This window comes from Prionailurus bengalensis, chromosome C1, assembly GCF_016509475.1.
Source record: "Prionailurus bengalensis isolate Pbe53 chromosome C1, Fcat_Pben_1.1_paternal_pri, whole genome shotgun sequence".
NCBI classification, from domain to species: domain Eukaryota; kingdom Metazoa; phylum Chordata; class Mammalia; order Carnivora; family Felidae; genus Prionailurus; species Prionailurus bengalensis.
Window position 1 is genome coordinate 27293513 of NC_057345.1, and position 18719 is coordinate 27312231.

Here is an 18719-nt window from a genome sequence, read left to right on the forward strand (position 1 = left end):
CCAGCGCGCCCCCGCCACTATAACTGGAGTGCATGGAGCGGGCTGCGCTCAGAGGAAGAAGGGCGGGCGCTGGGCACCCGTTGACCGACTTTTCCAAGTGTGATCAGCGCCCGTCCGGCCCACGTCCCGCCTCCATGGATCCGCCCGGGGGCGCCCACAGCTGAGGACCCGACGCCCGCCCGCCCGGCTCTCGACCGAGTGGCACCCCGCCGCCCCAAAGGGACCCCCGCGGGCTGTGCAGGCTCCCCGCGCCTCTTACCGCAGCGCTCGCCGTCGGGCGAGGGCTCCGTCGCCGCCACGCCTCGTGTCCCGCGCTGCCCACCCCATGCTGGTGCACACTTACCCCTCCATGGTGAGTAGTCTCGGGGCCCGGGATCCGGGACCCCGAGTGCTGGACCTGCCGGACCTCCACCTCCAACGAAACCTCGGAGGGAGGGGGCCACAGGGACTCGGCCAGCGGCGGACCGTGCGGGTGCGCGCGCGCGAGACCGCTGTCCCAGCCCGAGGCTCCGGCGGCCGCGGGCCACCCTGGGACAGACCTCAGGCCCCCGGACGCGGGCAGGACGGCAGCCGGATCCCCGCGAGCTGAGGAGGGTCCTCTAGGGCCGAGGTCCTTTCAGCTGCCAGCGGGCCGCCTAACGCGCCCCTCTCCTTCCCCAGGAGCGCCCCGACGGGCTGGGCGCAGCGACTGGCGGGGCCCGCCTGTCGTCCCTGCCCCAGGCGGCCTACGGGCCGGCGCCGCCACTCTGCCACACGCCGGCCGCCGCCGCCGTTGACTTCCAGCCGCCCTACTTCCCGCCGCCCTACCCGCAGCCGCCACTGCCCTACGGCCAGGCGCCCGACGCCGCTGCAGCCTTTCCCCACCTGGCCGGGGACCCGTACGGCGGCCTGGCACCCCTGGCACAGCCGCAGCCTCCCCAGGCCGCCTGGGCCGCGCCCCGCGCCGCCGCCCGCGCCCACGAAGAGCCGCCCGGCCTGCTGGCGCCGCCCGCCCGCGCTCTGGGCCTCGACCCGCGCCGCGACTACGCCACCGCCGTGCCCCGGCTCCTGCAAGGCCTGGCCGACGGGGCGCACGGCCTGGCCGACGCGCCCCTCGGCCTCCCAGGGCTGGCGGCGCCGCCCGGCCTAGAGGACCTGCAGGTGAGGCCCGAACGGTCCGGGATGGGCCAGGACCGGCCGCGGTGATTTAGGACTTTGGCTGGAGGCACGGTGATGAAGGCGGGCGCCCGACTTTTCTCTCAGCCTGCGACTTCTCACTCCGAGGATGAGTCCCACGTCTGGGTTAGATGCTGCCTGGCCATTAAGGCGTCCTGGCACCGACTCACTGCACGGTGCTAGGATGGCGGCAACCCTCGGTGGAGTAAATGGGCAGGGGGTTCGACCACTCGTCTCGTCCTCTGCTGGGCGGCGTGGGGCATCTGAGCCCCCGCTGGGGCAGCCTGTGCCCCCGGAGAGAAGCAGAGGATTTGCCTGTCCAAGGTTCAAAATTCCCCTTTCACATGGCATGGCGAGGTATCCAGGGCTCCAGCTGTATGGCAGTCCTGGTCCTGCGGGTCACCCCAAGCGTAGGTGGTGAGCAGAGGGCAGAGCAGACAGGACCAGGACCAGGGACTGTAGGAGCTTGGGAAGTGACAGGGGACTAGGTCCACAAGCACCCTTACCACTGCCTCTCCTATTTGCAGGCCATGGATGAGCCGGGAATGAGCCTTCTGGACCAGTCTGTGATCAAGAAAGGTAAGGAACAGCGTGCATCTGCCAGGGCAGAACTGGGCCCCCCACCCCATTCCCCGGGGGTGGAGACCCATTTCCTTCCCCGTGGAGTTTGCCTCCTATGTGTCGCTGGGTTCAATGGCCAGCGGACCCTCTTACTAGTGCATTAGGGGGGCAGCAAAGGCTGGGGTTCTGGCCAGAGCCTGGGCAGCTGGGCAGGTTGGCATGTTGGCCCCAGAGCCTGCAGCCTGGGGTGGGCTGGGCCTATCTTGCTCACTCAGCTCCCCGGGCCACCCATGCCCCACAAAGGGGCTTGGCCTCTTCTTATGAAGGGGAGGGCACTTTGGATCTGGAGTTAATTTGCAGAACAAGTTAAACTACTTTCCTGTTTCCTAAGAGGTGGGAATGGGAATGCCATTCCCATGGATTTCATTAAATTATTTCCTCATTACAGAGCCTTACCATTTTCTAGCCTGGCAAGCTTTCCTGTCCAGCAGGGCCTTGGGGTCGATTAGGGGGTGGGAGAAACTCGAGTTTCCCTGAAGAGTCTTCTCTTCTTTCAGGAGCCTCTTTACACATTTAGAGTTATATGAGTTGGTGTGTGAATATCGTCAGTTAGTCTGAGTGCAGGAGGGCCAAGGCCTGCCTGCTCCTGGATGTGAGTTCAGGGTCCTGTACATGTCTATATGTTTCTTTCCTAGGTGTCTTTCTGGTATTTCTTGGTGTGTAAGTGTGTCTGTTGCTAAGTGTGTGATGTGTGCCTACTAGGTTAGTGTATATTTCTGAGTGTTTGGGGGTCTCTATGTGTGTATCAAGGTCTTTGTTGTGTCCTGGAATTTGTTTGTTTGTTTGTTTATTTGTTTGTTTGTTTGTTTTTGGAGCTGAGGATCTCTAAGCATGTGAGGATCACTCCCTGTGTGTTTTGGTGGGTGTTTGTGTCTCTGCACTGGTAAAAGTCAGGGGTTTGAGACATGCCCTCCAGTGGATTTTCCGGCTTGGGGGACCGGGTTCTGGACGTGCCAGGAAAAGGTGAGAAAGAGAGAGAAAGAGACAGAGAGTCAGAGGGGTACAGGCTTTGGGTGGGCTCCTTAGATTTGGGGCGGGTGTCCTGGGAGGAATTCTATGAAGCCTGCAGTGCCTGGGGCAGGTGCTGCTCCTGTGGGATTTGGCTCCAGTTGTTTTTCAAAAGAAAGAATTCAAGCCCAGGCTTTGTTTGCCCTCCCGTGTTGGGGGCTGGAGTGGGATTGGGGGCTGGGGGCTGGACTTCCAGGAGTTGGGGCTGGGTTACCAGGGGCTGGGAGTTAGTTGGACAACCTAGAGTATGGAGGGTAGGGGGGGTGGGGGAGGGAAGATGAAGGGACAGGCTTCCTGGAACTTAGGTGGAGAGGACCCCGGGAACCCCTGCTTCCTGGAGCAGGAGCTGAGGTCGCAGGCGCTGCGTTGATTTAGTGGACTTTTTGGAACCCGTCGGAAGTAAGAGCTCGGTCTGCAGTTGGCAAGAAGAGCCTGTCGCTGGGCCCCCAGTTCCCGACTTCTGCCCAGGCTGGAGAACCTGGGGGGATGGGGCTAGGCACACTGACTCCCTCGGGGAGGCCAGCCCCCCCGCGTTTTGGGAAGGAACTCGGGATCCTCTGCCCTGGGGAAGGGTAGAAGGATCAGCTGGGGCTCTGAGTACCTTAAACCCCAATCCACAAGCAGGTCAAGGAAACTGGCTGCAAGGAGAAACTGGAATTGCCCCGAGTTGGTTTCTCTCAAAGGACATCAGCTGCCATAAATTGCGGGTCGTTGGTGTGCGCCGGAATCCCCGACGGCGGTCCTAAGACCGCAGTGAGTGCGCCGGATGTCCAGAGGGGCTGCCCGCTGGGCCTCGCGGGGAAGATGTGGGCGCTGGTGCCGCGCCAGACGTCGGGGCCGGGGGCGCGCACACCCGCCGCACCGCAGTGCCAGCCTGTCGGTGGGAGAGCGCAGCGAGGTGGAGCGCGGCGACCTGAGCGCCCCACCCCGGACGACGGGTCACACGGCCGGGAGCGCTGCAGCATAGGGAGAGGGGTGAGAGCCGGGGACCCCTGCGGAGGGGAGGGCCCGGTTCCGTAGCCTCGAGCTTGGCCCCTGGCCCGCGCGCCGCGCCTTTGGGGAGGAGAGAGGGTCAGTGCCGGCGCTTTCGAGCTTTGCAAAAGCCGAGGCAGAGCTGGTCCCGGAGGTCCTGACCTAAGCGGCTGCCTAGGCAGGTGACGGCGCGGAGCCCCTGTGGCTAAGCAGGCGGCCGGGCTTAGAGCCCTGCGCGCAGCCGGCACTTTTCGCCAGGGACTTCCGCTGTCGCTGCGGGACTCCGGGGGGGGGGGGGGGGGGGCGTGGATTTGCGCCCTTCTTCGCCCTCAGGCCCTACCGATGACATCGGGAGCCCCTGTAATATCTTGAAGACCTCTGACACCCGCCGCGGGTGGTGGGGGCCCCACCGGCCTGCCTGGGCCCTGGAATTACAGAAAGTCATTCTTGGCTGGCTGACGCATCAGATTCCTCCAGCTCCTCCCGGCCCTCTGGAGGGAGCGGCAGCTGTGTCGCGGGCAGTTGAGATCCTGGGTGCGAAACGGAGGCAACCCCAGCCCTACCCCAGAAGCAGCCTTCCAACCACAGGGTATCGCCGTGGAGGGGAGCCTGGAAGCTCTCGAGAGCCCAGACCCTGGTTGTAAAACTTACGCTACTCTAGGCACTTGCCCTGGAGGGGAGGGAAGCGAAGCCTCCGCCCCCATCACGCACTTCCCGGTCTGCTGCCCCTTGCAGCCAGGGTGTGGGTCCGGGGGTGGCAGACGGAGCCGAGGCCTACCCAAGGAGAAGAGAAGAGGCCTCCATTTTCTGCCCACGTTTGTCACCTACAGTTTTGCAATCTTTCCTAGGGGCACAGAAAGCAGGCGGGACTGGTGGGGGAGACAGATCTGGATGGGAACATTCTCTAGCGGAGAAAGGTAGTGAGGGGGATCTCTACTGGAGGCTTGGGAGCTTAGAGGAGGAGCTCAGACTCAGTGTCTGAGGCTGGGGGGCTTCCTACAGGAGAGGTTAGGATGGGTCTCCCTAGGTGCATGCGTGTTTGTTGAATGAATGAGCGATGGGTTTTGAAGTCTGAGTGCACTGGGAGAGAGGGTGTACAAAGGGCTACGATATTTTCACCACACTAGGCACAGCATGTGCAAATGCCCTCCACTGTGGAAAAAGCCAGACAGGTTAAAAAGGTTGAAATCTGCAGGGTTTCTACAGCCACAGCTGGAGGGGAGTGGTTAAAATGAGAATTAAGATAAATACCTCCTCCCCACCAGGAGAGTGGGTGGTTGCCTAGTTGAGGGTGGGCTCTGTGGTCCAATCTCTCTCAGGGTCTCCAGGGCAGGGGCTGAGGTAAATAGCCACCCTCTCCTCTGCTCTCCTTGGCTCTTGGGAAGGAAAGGGAGAGGGAGAGTCTGGACTTCCAAGTGCATCTCTACAGGGCCAGGCCTAGGGTGAGGTAAGTGAACTACTCACCTCTGAGGCAAGGTGTAGATAAATAATATATCTCAATGCAATAATTTAAAATAAGAGGTATTGCCAAAAATCCATGATAAACAAAAATCCAAGTTTTGCATAAAGACAGGATCTGATCTGGCACTTCTGCATTCCTGCCTCACTCGCCTTCCAGGCCTCTGCCCCAGAAAGAGACTGAAAAACCAGTGCCCATGCAGACAGAGTTTGGATGGTAGCTGAGGGCCACATGGGACAGCGGAGTGAAGGTTAGCCCAAAGGAAACAGCCACCCAGGGGAGATGAGGAGGCTCCGGTGGGCTGGGAGGGGTGTCGATACCCCTCCTGTCTACCTTTCTCCAGCTGCACCCCACTGCCATGGGGACCAGTGTACCCTAAGTGTGGGCTAAGGAGCCACATACATCAGAATCTCTTGGAGATGCTTATTTAAAAATGCAGATTTCCGAGGCGGCTGGGTGGCTCTATGGGTTAAGCAGTTAAGCATCCATCTTTGGCTCAGGTCATGATCTCACAGTTTGTGGGTTCAAGCCCCCGCATCAGGCTCTGTGCCGACAGCTGACAGCTCGGAGCCTGGAGCCTGTTTCAGATTCTGTGTCTCCCTCTCTCCCTGCCCCTCCCCCGCTTGCAGTCTGTCTGTCTCAAAAATAAACAAACATTAAAAAAAATTTTTAAATGCAGATTCCCTGGGCACCACTCCACACCTATTGAGTGAGAGTCTGTGGAAGTGTGGCCCTGGAACTTGCATTTTTTAACAGATTTGTTGAAGTAAAACTTACATACCTAAAATTCACCCATTTAAGAGTAAAATTTGATGATTTTTAGTAAATTTATGGACTTGTGTAGCCATTATCACAATCTGCCTTTTTTTTTTTAAAGTTCATTTATTTTTGAGAGAGAGAGAGAGAGAGAGAGAGAATGCTAGTGGGGAAGGGGCAGAGAGAGGGGGACAGAGAAGATCCGAAGTGGACTCTGCACTGACAGCAAGCAGCCTGATGTGGGGCTTGAACTCACCATCCAAACTGTAAGATCATCTTGACTTGAGCCCAAGTCAAGAGTCAGAGGCTCAACAAACTTAGCTACCCAGGTGGCCCCACAATCCATCTTAAGACATTTCCATCACCCTCCCCAAAATTCCCTCATTCCCGTTTGTAGTTAATTCTTATTCTCACCTCAAGCCTTAGGCAACCATTGATCTTTCTTTCTATAAATTTGCCTATCCTGGACATGTTATATCAAAGGAATATATAAATATGCAAACGGTGCATCGAGCTTCTTTTACTAAACATAATGTTTTTAAGGTTCATCTGTGTCATAGCAGGTGAGAGTAGTTGAGAGTAGTTGGTTTCTTCTCGCGTTGCTGAGCTGTACTCCATTGCACGGAGGAAACACATTTCATGTATCCATTCATCAGTTGACACTTGGATTGTTTCCACTTTTTGGCTACTATGAATAATGCTGCTGTGATCATTCATATGCATGTCTTTGTGTGGACATATGTTTTCATCCCTCTTAGGTAAATTCCTAGGAATGAAATTGCTGGATGTTATGGTAAGTTTGTATTTCATTTTCTAAGAGACTGGCATGCCATTTTCTAAGGGGGCTCTTCTGTTCTACATTTCCACTAGCAATGTGGGAGGGTTCCAGTTTCTCCACATCTTCACCTACACCTGATTGATTTATAATAGCCATCCTAGTGTACTTCAGTATAGTTTTAATTTGCATTTCCCTAATGACTAACGATGTTGAGCACTTTTTCACGTGCTTACTAGCCATTCATGTATCATTTTTAGTGATATCTATTCACATATTGTGACCATTTTCCAGTTGGGTTGTTTATCTTATTATGGAGTTACAAGGCTTCTTTACATATTTTGGATTGTCATCCTTGATCAGATATGTGATTTGCAAATATGTTCTTCAAGTTTATGGCTTGTCTTTTAATTTTCCTAATAGTGTCTTTTTTTAATTTTTAAAAAATGTTTTATTAATTTTTGAGCGAGAGAAACAGAATCCAAGTTGGGGGTGGGCAGAGAGAGAGGGAGACACAGAATCCAAAGCAGGCTCCAGGCTCTGAGCTGTCAGCACAGAGCCTGACATGGGGCTTGAACCCACGAGCTGCGAGATCATGACCTGTGCTGAAGTTGGACACTTAACCAACTGAGCCACCCAGGTGCTCCCTTAATAATGTCTTTTGAGGTGCAAAAATTTTTAATTTTACTGAGTCCACTTTATTTTCTTTTATGGATCATGCTTTTTAGGGTTGTATCCAGGAACTCGTTTCCCAGCAAAAAGATTTTTCTCCTATGTTTTCTTCTAGACGGAATTGAAATTTTGACCAGCCTTCTGGGAGAATCTGTTGCACACTCCCCACATTCAGTGGTCAGACAGTATCTACCACCTGTGGATGGAGTGTGTAGACAGGTGTGAGTCTTGTCTGACACGTTGAACAACTAGGTGCTCTTGTGTCTGTAGTAGGAGTGTGTGTGTGTAAATGGCTTCTGCTTGTGTGATGGGGGTGGGGGTGGGGTGGGACACCATGAATATACCACTTCAGCCTCGGGAGTCACTGCGGTGCGGGAGGCAAACACCCGTGTCCCTGCTTTGCAGTCTGTGCTAGTTTAATTCTTACCTCCATGACTGTCCCTTTCTCATGCCATCCCCTTCCTAACCTTGGGTTCCGTCCTTCTTGCCATTTTTGAGGGAAGAAGCTCTGAGGACAAGTGGGGGGAAGCAGCAAAGTCTGTCATTCACATACACAAACACACGTCCACCTGTCATGCACCTACACTTAGCAGCACCTGTATTTGCATAAATCCAGCATACACTCTGTTTAACTGTATCAACAGGAGCAAAAGCACTCGCAGATATCCATATGCATGCTGCCACATTCCTACAACACTCAGGAGGGCAGAAACTATGTCTGTGTGTACAGCTGGGGATCAGCGCTCCTTCAGTGAGTAGGTGCACACATGCACAACCTTGCTCCTTGCTCTGTCCGTGACAGGCATCATGGTTTGTGTAGAGTCATTTGTGACACACGTATGCTCACATATGTCCCTATTTGCACATGCACAAGCAGCCCCACACAGCCTCGGTCTCCCTCCTGTCTTATGGGGCCTGGCCTCAGGGAGCCCCTCGTTTGAATAGAAGTTGGGATGGAGGAGGTTGCTGGAGGAGAGAATTTTCTGTTCCTTCTGACTACTCCCTCTGGCTAGGGGTCATGGGAGGGAGGATAGTCATTCTGCCCTTCTTTTTATTTTTAACTTATTAATTTGTAGGGTTTTTTTTTTTTAAGTCAAGCTTGAGGTATAAGTAACCTTATGTGTACATTTCTCTGAATTTCGACAAATATAAACATATACTCATATAACTACCACAATATGATATAGAATAGTTCCATCACCCCCAAAAAAATCCCCTCAAGGCAGAGGGACAGAGGTGAAGAGGGAGACTGTGCACAGGCCTGGGAGACACTGGGGCGGGAGGTGGGGATGGCTGTGGTTGCCTGTCCCGTGTCCATGTGTCTGTTGAGTTAGGACATCTTTGCTCCGCACTCTGGGAGGGGACTCGGCTTAGGAAAAGGTCAGCGAGGCAGGATCAGAGCCTGTTTCTAATTAAAATGTTGATATTTTGTCACCAGGGCTTTTTTAAATTAATTCATATTTTTTTAAAGATTGGATTAAAGTACCGTTTATCACGCTTGCTGAGTTTTTGGTGCCCCCTTAAATTTTGCTCCCAAGGCGAGTGCCTTACTAGCCTCACCCTAGTTGGTCCTGCTCTGGGGACAGGGAACTTGCCTGGGGTAGAGTGTGTGCTGTTCATTCTCCCTACATCCACCACCACCACCACCACCACCCCAACCTCCGCCCTTTTCCACCTCTCCCTCATCTCTTGGCCCCTCCTTGGTGCCTGAGTGGGGACCCCAGGAGGAAGGGCACTTTTACTACCAATCACTAACAAAGGGATGAGGCTCTCCCAGCGCCCACCCTCTCCCCCAATCTGGGCTGTGGGCCATCACTCTTTTTCCCATTTCAGGTTTCAAGGGCCCTTGCTCCACTCATTTATCCCACATTCACTGATGCCCATTCATGCCAAGACCCTGCCCTCAAGGCACTGCTGGCTGGGAGGGAAGACAGCTGTGGAAGCAGACATGAAGGTTCAGTGTGGTAAGGTCAGGGCTGGAGGGAGACAGGGGGCTGGGGTCGTGGGACCAGGAAGCTATGCCCTGAGGATGGTGCCTGCACTGACACTTGGGAAGGAGGAGGCCTGCTGGGGGTGGGGGTGGGGGTGGGGGTGGGGATGGACAGTGAGCAGTTCTGTGGGGCTCAAAGAGCTCACACGCTGATGGTCCCCCATCCCAGGTGGCACTTCACTGTGTTCCATGCAGCTTGTGCTGGGTTTTTTAATTTTTGAATTGGTCATCAGGGTCCAAAGGCCCAGAGATTCCACATAGAAATCCAGAATCCTGGTTTCATCAGCAAACAAACCAACCCGGAGTTCTGGCACTGTTGGTGTGTCCTGAGGGGTAACCCTCAGCCAAGTAGCGGCTTTCCACAGGGCGCCCCCGGTCCCCCACACCTTGCTTCCTTGTTACCTGTTGTGCTCCCTCTTTGAAGTCTAGAGCTGCGCTGTCCACTGTGGGAGCCACCAGGCTCATGTGGCTATTGGGCACCTGAAATGTGGCTAGTCCAAATTAAGATGGTCTATAAATGCAAAACACGCATTGAATTTTGAAGACTAAGTACAAGGAAAGAAGGTAAAATGGCTCATTAATAATTTTCAAATAGTGATTACGTGTTTCCGTGCTAGTATTTTTGACACATGGGGGAAAATAAAATATATTAAAATTGACCTCACATGTTTTCTTTTTACTTAAAAATATTTTTTAGAGATAAGCGTGTGAGCGGGGGAGGGGCAAAGAGAGAAGGAGACACAGAATCCAAAGCAGCTCCAGGCTCTGAGCTGTCAGCACAGAGCCCACACGGGGCTCGAACCCACGAACTGTGAGATCATGACCTGAGCTGAAGTCAGAGCCTAACTGACTGAGCCACCCAGACACCTCTTTTCACTTTTTTAAAATGGGTACTAGGAAACTTGAATTTATATATGTGGCTCACAGTATATTTCTGTTGATCAGTGTGGGTTAAGAGCCTAGAGGACAACTGTGGAACCAGGCAAGAGGGGCAGGCAGCAGCCAGAACACAAAGAGGGTGTTATATGGAAGGCACTATGATTAAGGATGTGAACTTTGGAGTCTGTGATCGGAGTTCAAGACCCATTTCTGCTCCCTACTTGCTGTACCATCCATTCGAACCTCCTGAACTCTTAGTTTCTTCAGTTTGGAATGGGGATGGGTAATAGTATCTACCCCACAGAGCTGTCCACTTGGTATACAGTTGGCACTCATGATAGGCGACATCACTCTGCCTGCTATGACGCTGGCATTTGATTCACAGGGAAGTGATGGGCACTGATGGGTTTTAGTCTGGAGGTCAATGTGTTTCAGAAAGATCCCTCTGAAGCAGGGCAGGGAGACCAGAACAGAGCTGTGCCAAATTTGGGGCAGGAAGTGAGTGAGCGTCTGTGCACCTGTGGAGAAGTGACTGCATCCAGGGCCCAGTGGGAAAATGAGAGCCTCAGGGCAAAGTGACGGACAGAATGTGGTGGGAGAGGGCAGTGTGGAGGCACCACTGAGGCTTCTGGCTGGGGGCCTGGTGGAAGGTGGGAATGCACATCCAGAGACAGAAAAGCTGGAGGGGCTCTGCCAGGCCGGAAACCGGTCAGCCTTGCTTACCTCTGGGTTCCCTGGCACACAGTGCTCGGCAAATATTTGCTGAATGGCTGAGGGCTAAGAGTGCTGCCTTTGAGACCACAGTCCAGGGCTTGCTACTGGTTCTCAGTCTAGCAGCTGTGTGATCTCAGGCACCCTGCTTCACCTCTCTGGGCTCCAGTCTCCTCATCTATAAAATGGGAATAGTAAACATAGCCCCCTCATGGATTGTTCTGAGGATTCAGTGAAGTTATCCATGTGAGCACATAGCATAGTGAGTGTTCAGTTAACTGTTGGCCCCAGGCTTCCCACTAATCCACACACACCCCAAACCCACACACAAGGACCACCGTCTCTCCCAAGGCTCTCACTTCCTTGGAGGAAGAGAAGCCCAAGTGGAAGCAAGTACTTCGATTATTTTCTCTTCCACTTGAGGCTAAGCAAGAGCATGGAGGAAGAACTTTCTGAGCCAAGAGCATCTAAGTGGGTTTGAGAAAAGAGTCCCTTCTCTGTCCTACATAGATGAGTAGATAGTTTTTGGGAAAGGGGCTGTGGAGTGTATCTCTTTATTCTTGTCTCCTTGAGCATCCCATAGTGACTTGGTAGGGAGGGGGACAGTGTCAGAGGCCTAATGGGGGCATAACCTTCCTGCCCCTGGCATGTGGGAGTCCAAAGTCTCCAGGCCTTCACTGGTCTGAGGGTGGAATGTGGGGATCACAAGCAGGCAGGGGAAGCTGGGGACTCCTTTCGTTTGTGCAGACCTAGCTGGGCCCTGCTGCAGTGACTCAGGGAGCCTGTCTCTGTATTTCCAACCTTCTCTTTGGTTGCACCTGCCCAGACTCCAGGACTCTGCAGAAGCTTTTTGAGTTTTAATAAGGAACCAGCCTTGCTCAGCAAAGGAACGCAGGTTCAGGACCCAGGCAATTCCAGATTCAATTTCCACCACCCATTAGCTGAGTGGACTCGAGTGAATCACGTTAACCTCAGTGTGCCCCAGTCTCTTCTTTTGGGAAGCAGGGACAGTAGGATAGCCCTCAAGAGCTGCGATGTTTAGACTCAGCTGTGTGCCTGCATGTGGCACGGTGCCCAGCACACAGTCAGTGCTTCCTCGACTCTCCCACTGCACAGCTGCCTAGAGCCGGTGCCCTGTGGTCCCTGGCTCAGTGTTTCTCTCTCCCTTGCTCTTGCTTCTGTTCTGCAGTTCCCATCCCCTCCAAAGCCAGCAGCCTCTCGGCCCTCTCACTGGCCAAAGACAGCCTGGTTGGTGGCATCACGAACCCCAGTGAGGTCTTCTGCTCCGTGCCAGGCCGGCTCTCTCTGCTCAGCTCGACGTCCAAGTACAAGGTGACGGTGGGGGAGGTCCAGCGGCGACTCTCACCTCCCGAGTGCCTCAATGCCTCCCTCCTGGGCGGTGTCCTTCGCAGGTAGGACAGTCAGCCCACAGTTGCCTGCCCAAATCTGAGGTCATTTCACACCTCCTTAGGGGAGCACAGAGGGGCCAGTCTCACCCCAGGCCACAGCCTCATCTCCATTTCTGCCTCCTTGGGGAATTGTGCCTGTTCTGGGGAGCAGGCCCAGGTCCCCAGCAGCTCCTACAGGTCTGTGGGCTTGGGGGTGGAGGTGGGGAAAGATGTCTGGTCACAGACAAGGGATGGAGGGCTTAACCATTTTGGGCAGAACGGACAAGGCTGGGTCTGGAGAAGAGAAAATGCCGTCTTCATCCCCTGCCCCAAGGAAGGGACGCCCCATTCCCTGTGGAGCATGGACCTCTCTGGTGTGTTTGTGTTTTGAAGTCCATGGTCTGTCTTCATAGTGTGGTGTCTGTCCCTCTCTGTGCACATCCTTGTGCCTGGGTAGAGTATTTGTGCTTCAGGGCTGGGAGTTTTGATGTGACTGAGGACAGTGTGTTTGTGTGTTTGTGTGTGTGTGTGTGTGTGTGTGTGTGTGTGTGTGTATGGGGGACAGCCAGAAGTATATGTTCTCATGAGTGTGGGTTTCCTGTGTTACTTCTAGTGGGGTGTGTTGGCTGGAGTGTGTCCTGCTCTGTGTGTGATTGCACGTGCTTCTGGAGGTAGACATATGTGTGTTTACAGGTCTGTAGCTCTGTGTGGAGGCTGCATTTGTGCACATGTGGGCGTATCTCTATTCTTGGTCTCTTTGAGCACCCCAGAGAGGCTTGTATGAGTCCATGACTGTCAGTACATATGTCCCTGGGATCCTGGCTTGGTGTGAACATGTGTTTCTGTGTCCCTGAGTGTCTAAGCCTGCGTGTGTCTGCATATGCCTGACTCTGTGGGTATGTGTGTGTGTTGTTATTGCCCTGGGTGTGTGTTCATTTGTGTGTGTTTACATATATGTCCCTGGGTGACTGTGTGTCCCTATGTCTCTCTGTGTGCATGTTCTGCACATGGGTCTGTGTGTCCCTGGTTATCTGTGTATGGCTCAGCTTGTATGCTAAAGTGGGGAAAAAGGACCCCAAGATTCTGGCCTACCCTTCCCCGCCCCAGGCTATCCCTGCTTTTGAGAGGATTGGAGAGATATGAGTGCCTCTTACAGCAGGGTGCTAGACCCCCCACCCCCATCTTGGCTGCAAAGCCAGTGAAGTTAGGAAGATATTGGGAAGAGGCTGAGAGAGGCCCCTGAACATCCCTAGGGCCAGACCCAAGCCTTGGCACAGGCTGTTGGAGGCAGAAAGGGCCTGTTGGGATCACTTAGACATACGCTTCTTTCTTGTCTTCATAGTGTCTGTTTGTCTCTCTCCCCTGTGCATGTCAAGGGCCAAGTCCAAGAATGGGGGCCGCTGCCTGCGCGAACGGCTAGAGAAGATTGGGCTCAATTTGCCAGCTGGCCGTCGCAAGGCCGCCAATGTGACACTTCTGACTTCACTGGTGGAGGGTGAGTGAGGCCTGAGGATGGGTGTCAGTGTGAGCATGAGGGGAACTATGTCACCCAGTGTGACAGCGTGTGGCTGTCCCTGAGACAAGAGGGTGTGTCATGTATGAGTAAGGGGTGTGTGTGATACATGTGTATAGTCTTTATGTGCATGGGCATGCATACACATGCAGGTGCATGGGGGTGAGGTGGGGGTAGGGGAGGCGTGGCCAGTGTTTGGAGGTGGTAAAGGGATGAGGGGATAAGAGTCCCTTCCCTGGACGTTGACAACTCTGGGCTCGATCATCTCGAGCCCAGGCTCTGGGATACATGGTGGCCTCAGCTGCCACCCCTGAGCTCAGAGCCCATCCTCCGCGGCCCCAAGAGCAACGGGATTAGGTCTGAGGCTGCTCTGGGAGGGAAACCATAGGAAGTATCTATAGAAGCAGGATGGGGCAGAATAGCCCCTGGCCAGGGGGTCTGAGGTCCAAGGCTGTGCTCCAGGCTCAGAGGTACACCTGGCTGTAGTGACAGCTCATTGCTCTGCCTCTCCTCCCCGCAGGAGAGGCCGTGCACCTGGCCCGAGACTTTGGCTACGTCTGTGAGACTGAGTTCCCAGCCAAGGCAGCTGCCGAGTACCTGTGCCGACAGCACGCTGACCCCGGGGAACTGCACAGCCGCAAGAGCATGCTGCTGGCTGCCAAGTGAGTGAGGGCGCCACGCATGGGTGCTTTGGGGCACCATGCACAGGCTGTCATGGGCGCCATGCATAGGCACGTGTAGGTGCAATGCAGACACAAACACCAAGCATGGGTGCACTGGACACCACTCACATGTACACATGATGTGCAAGTGGCCCCACAGGGACACACGTGGACACGTGAACATTTCTGGGTTCTATGCATCAGCAAAAATGGTGTCACAGACAGGCTTACATAGGCCCATGTGTGTGTCCCACCCGTCCATACACTGCCCCATGGCATCACCAGCCCCAGTCCCAACATGGTGGTCTTGCTTCCCCTGCCTGAGCCTTGCCCATAGGCCCTTTTGCTCCAGTGACTTCCCTCAGGGCACCAAGACATACCGAGCTGCAAGTTGACCCTCTCTTGTCCTTGCTTCACACCTGACCCCTCTGCAAATCCCCTTGGTGGCTCCCTCACCACCACTCACATGCTACAACCTCAACTCTGGTCTCCTAATCTCACTCCTAGACCTCATCCCAGTGCCCAACCATTCCCTCAGATTTCCTGCACTTGCACTGCTCCTCTGCCCGAGAACCTTCAATGCACCCCCCCCTCCCAGCTACTGCATTGATTTTCAAACTAGGTTCTGTGCGATGCCTTAGGGCCTATTTAATGAACTGGCATTCCATTCAGATTTCATTTTTAGAAGGGTCCCATTGCAAGAAGAAGCAGAAAGAGGTAAGAAGGGTTAAGTCCAGACTCCTTTGAGGACCCTACAATCTGGCCAGCCCAAACCCCACCCACCGCAACTGACTTTCTGGCTGTATCCTGCCCTCACACCTGCTGCTTAGAACAACATCCAGTCCCCCACCTCCACTCTCCCTCCTTCAGGGCTTCTAAGGCAGAAATGGAGTCACAGACTCAAGGAACTGCTGTGTCTCCTGGGACGTTTGAGTTCATATCGTAGCTGGAGAAACATATCCAGGACAGAGCTCTCCTCGCTCATTCATCAATGAACTCATCAACTCTGGGGCCTGGTCATGTGTAAAATGCTGACTGGCTTCCACGGTGAGGCGGAGGTGAGACAGGAGTTATGTTCTCCTTCCTGAGCCACATGCAGGATGCAAAGAAATGAATAGTGGCCATGACCTGGAGCTAGACTCAAATCCCAGCTTAGTCACTTGGGCAGGTCACGAAACCTATCTGAAACCAGTTTTCTTACGTGGTGAGAATGGTTAATAACAGTATGTATCTGTTGTGAGGATTAAGTGAGATGACACATACAGTGTTCTTGGCACAGCATGTAAGCCTCAATTCATATTCACCACTAACTATTATTTTAGTTCTTCAAGGCAGATTCTGGATTGTTCCCTAATTATTTCAAAGAAAAAGCTCTGTGAAGCACTGGGTGTTTGGGATGGGAGTGGGGAAGGGATCAAGGAAAGCTTCCTGGATAAGGTAGTAGAGCTGGATTGTGAATGTGGGCAGGACATCCACAGGCAGAGATTGTAGGGTATTGGCATATGCCATTTACTAGCTGTGTGACACTGGGCAAGTCAGTTAATGTCTCCAAACCAGTTTCCTTTTCTGTAAAATGGGTATGACCATCACTTGCAGACTATTGACAGTGTCAGCAATCATAAATATATAAAAATTGCCCTGCACACAGTAGGTCCTTCTCTCGGCTCAGACCTTTGTCCTCTAACCTCCACCCCTGCTTCCTCCCTCCACCAGGCAGATCTGCAAGGAGTTTGCAGATTTGATGGCTCAGGACCGCTCACCACTGGGCAACAGCCGCCCAGCGCTCATCCTGGAGCCCGGAGTACAGAGTTGCCTGACACACTTTAGCCTTATCACCCATGGCTTTGGTGGGCCCGCCATCTGTGCTGCCCTTTCTGCCTTCCAGAACTACTTGCTGGAGTCACTCAAGGGGCTGGACAAGATGTTTCTAAGTGGTGCGGGCAGTGGGCATGGTGACACCAAGGCTTCAGAGAAGGATGCCAAGCACAGGAAATAAATGCTTCTTCCACTGCCTCATCCCAGAGCGTTTCCCAAGGCCTGAAATGAGGCCTTAGTTCCTGGGGGTGGGCCCGAAAGTATTAAAAGGTGGAGCTTGAGTCAGGCCAGAAAGAGAACATTCATCCAGAGACCGTGGGTGAGAGGGAGAAGGGGAGGTGGCCTCTCTGTGATGGTTTGTTGGTAAGTTAAGGGCCCAGATGTCTGTCGCATGGGTGCAATTTTCTGACCCTTGATTGCTGAGAAGTGCTTGGACAGGGAATTGGCATGGAGAAGCCTGGTTTTGTGGCTGAGCCCTGTGCCTCAGGGCACCTGGGCAGCGGTGGATTCTCCTAGAGGCCAAAACCTTGCTGTTTTTACTGGTGGCAGGAGGGAAATTGTTAACAAACCAGAGGTGCTGAGGAGTTGGTGCCCTCCTCCCAGAATCTCCTACCCCCAGAAAAGGGGTGCTGGCAGGGGGCCCCTGTGGGTTTCTTGGAACCATCCCGCTCTTGGAAAGAAGTGGGCAGGAGGAAACCCCAAGGAGCAAAGATAAAGCACAAATTACAGAACTTGAATCCAGGCTGCACTTCACAGTCCTGTTGCTGTTTGTCCTATTTATTTATGTATGTTGTAATTAAATTTGAAAGTTTAAAAATGTCGAGTGCAACTTATTTATCCCAATGAGTGGAGGACTCATTTCACTGTTTTCTGCTTCTGCACCAAGACGTCCGGCTGGACCAGGATGGAGAGGGAGTTTTTGCTCGCAAAGGGCTGTGGGTGGGCCGGGAAGGAAGAAAGATTGTATCAGGGACCCTGAGGTTGTCATGGGGACTTTGTACTTGCTGTTGTTTCTCTTGACCCTGCAGTCCATGTACCTCTTTGACTCTCCAATGGCTTTCTCATTCTTAATAAAACCTATTCATTGGGTATGAAACCTCCCTGTCCTTCTTCAGCCCAGGCCTGGATTGCCTCTCAAGAGAGCAAGGGGCCTCTAAGGAGGAATCACTGGAAGGGGCTGTGGGCACCTCTGTGTGAGGGGGTATAGAGAGTGGGTCTATTTGCTTTGTCAGCGTCTGTTACTTCTGTGTGTGTGTGTGTGTGTGTGTGTGTGAATCCCAGGGCTGTACATGTACTCTTGTAACTTCGTGGGCCTGTGTGTAAATGTGTCAGTCTGGCTGTTAGGTCTGTGTGATATGTTACCATGACCATTGGTGGTGGGTCTGTATGTGTCAGCATGAATGCTTGTGACTACGTGTGTGCGTGTGTGTGTGCGTGTGTGTGTCCCCGATGCTAATTTGGCTCTTTTTGAGGATTTCATTCGCTAGGCATCTTTTCTTTCCTGTATCCATCAGTCTCTCCATCTACACAATCATCTACTACATCACTCCCCAAAGCACTCACGTTCTAGGGTCTCTTCCCCATTTATTTCCCTTGCAGTTAAAAGTTTTTGAAAGATTGCTATACCTCTACCTCCACTTCCTCACCCCCAATTCACTCTTTAACCCACTTCAATCTGGCTTTTACCCCCACCAGTCTATCGAAATCCACTCAGCAAGATGATCAACAGCCACAATGTCAAATCCAAAGGCCTTTTTCTCTGGACTTAGCAGCACTTGATAGGCTGACCACTTTCTCTTTTTGAAACACTCTTCTCTGTGGCTCCCAAATTCTGGTTTTCTCCGACTTCCATGGTTCCAACTCTGGCTCGTTCTCTACTTGACCTCTGTTGGTGTTCTCTGGGGACTTCTGCCTGAACTCGAGGCTTGCATGTGAATCAGGATGTCTGATGTCTCCACTGGATTGTCTACCAGGCATCTCAAATTTATGTCCAAAATGGAGCACGTGACCAGGTTCTCAAATCTTGACCTCCTCCACAGTTTCCCTCTCAGTAAATGGTACCACTCCCCACCCAGCTGCTCAAGCTGGAAATGGAGGAGTCCTATTTCTTTCCCTACACCCAATGCATCAATCAGAAGGTCCATCCTCTTTTATCTCCTCTGCCACTATCCTCGTCCTCAGGACTACTGAAGTAACTTTCAACTGGTCTATTTTTACTGGTACACCTTCATACTAAGCCCTGCAATGACCTGGACTTTGTCTACCTCCAACCTTCAACTATTCTCTTCATCATTCCCTTTGCTCTAGCCACACTAGTTTCCTTTTTGTTGCTGCAATTACCAC

The 18719-nt window shown here is 53.4% G+C and overlaps 1 protein-coding gene across 1 annotated transcript; it reads left to right on the forward strand.

The window, feature by feature from the left end:
* Window positions 1-17464, forward strand: TFAP2E (transcription factor AP-2 epsilon). The gene is made up of 7 exons (XM_043574460.1): window positions 1-352; window positions 661-1140; window positions 1683-1734; window positions 12188-12410; window positions 13763-13881; window positions 14420-14561; window positions 16275-17464. Exons 1-7 carry the CDS (start codon window positions 326-328, stop codon window positions 16555-16557), a joined length of 1326 nt encoding a protein of 441 aa, XP_043430395.1. The 5' UTR covers window positions 1-325; the 3' UTR covers window positions 16558-17464.
* The last annotated feature ends 1255 nt before the right edge of the window (window positions 17465-18719 follow it).

What these genes read in the sequence shown, in the direction of transcription:
- TFAP2E (XM_043574460.1), top strand. Translation starts at nt 326, where the DNA reads ATGCTGGTGCACACTTACCCCTCCATG. An exon ending in CCAGTCTGTGATCAAGAAAG is followed by an intron (nt 1,735 to 12,187) that starts GTAAGGAACAGC and finishes TCTGTTCTGCAG; the next exon opens with TTCCCATCCCCTCCAAAGCC. An exon ending in AGCATGCTGCTGGCTGCCAA is followed by an intron (nt 14,562 to 16,274) that starts GTGAGTGAGGGC and finishes TCCCTCCACCAG; the next exon opens with GCAGATCTGCAAGGAGTTTG.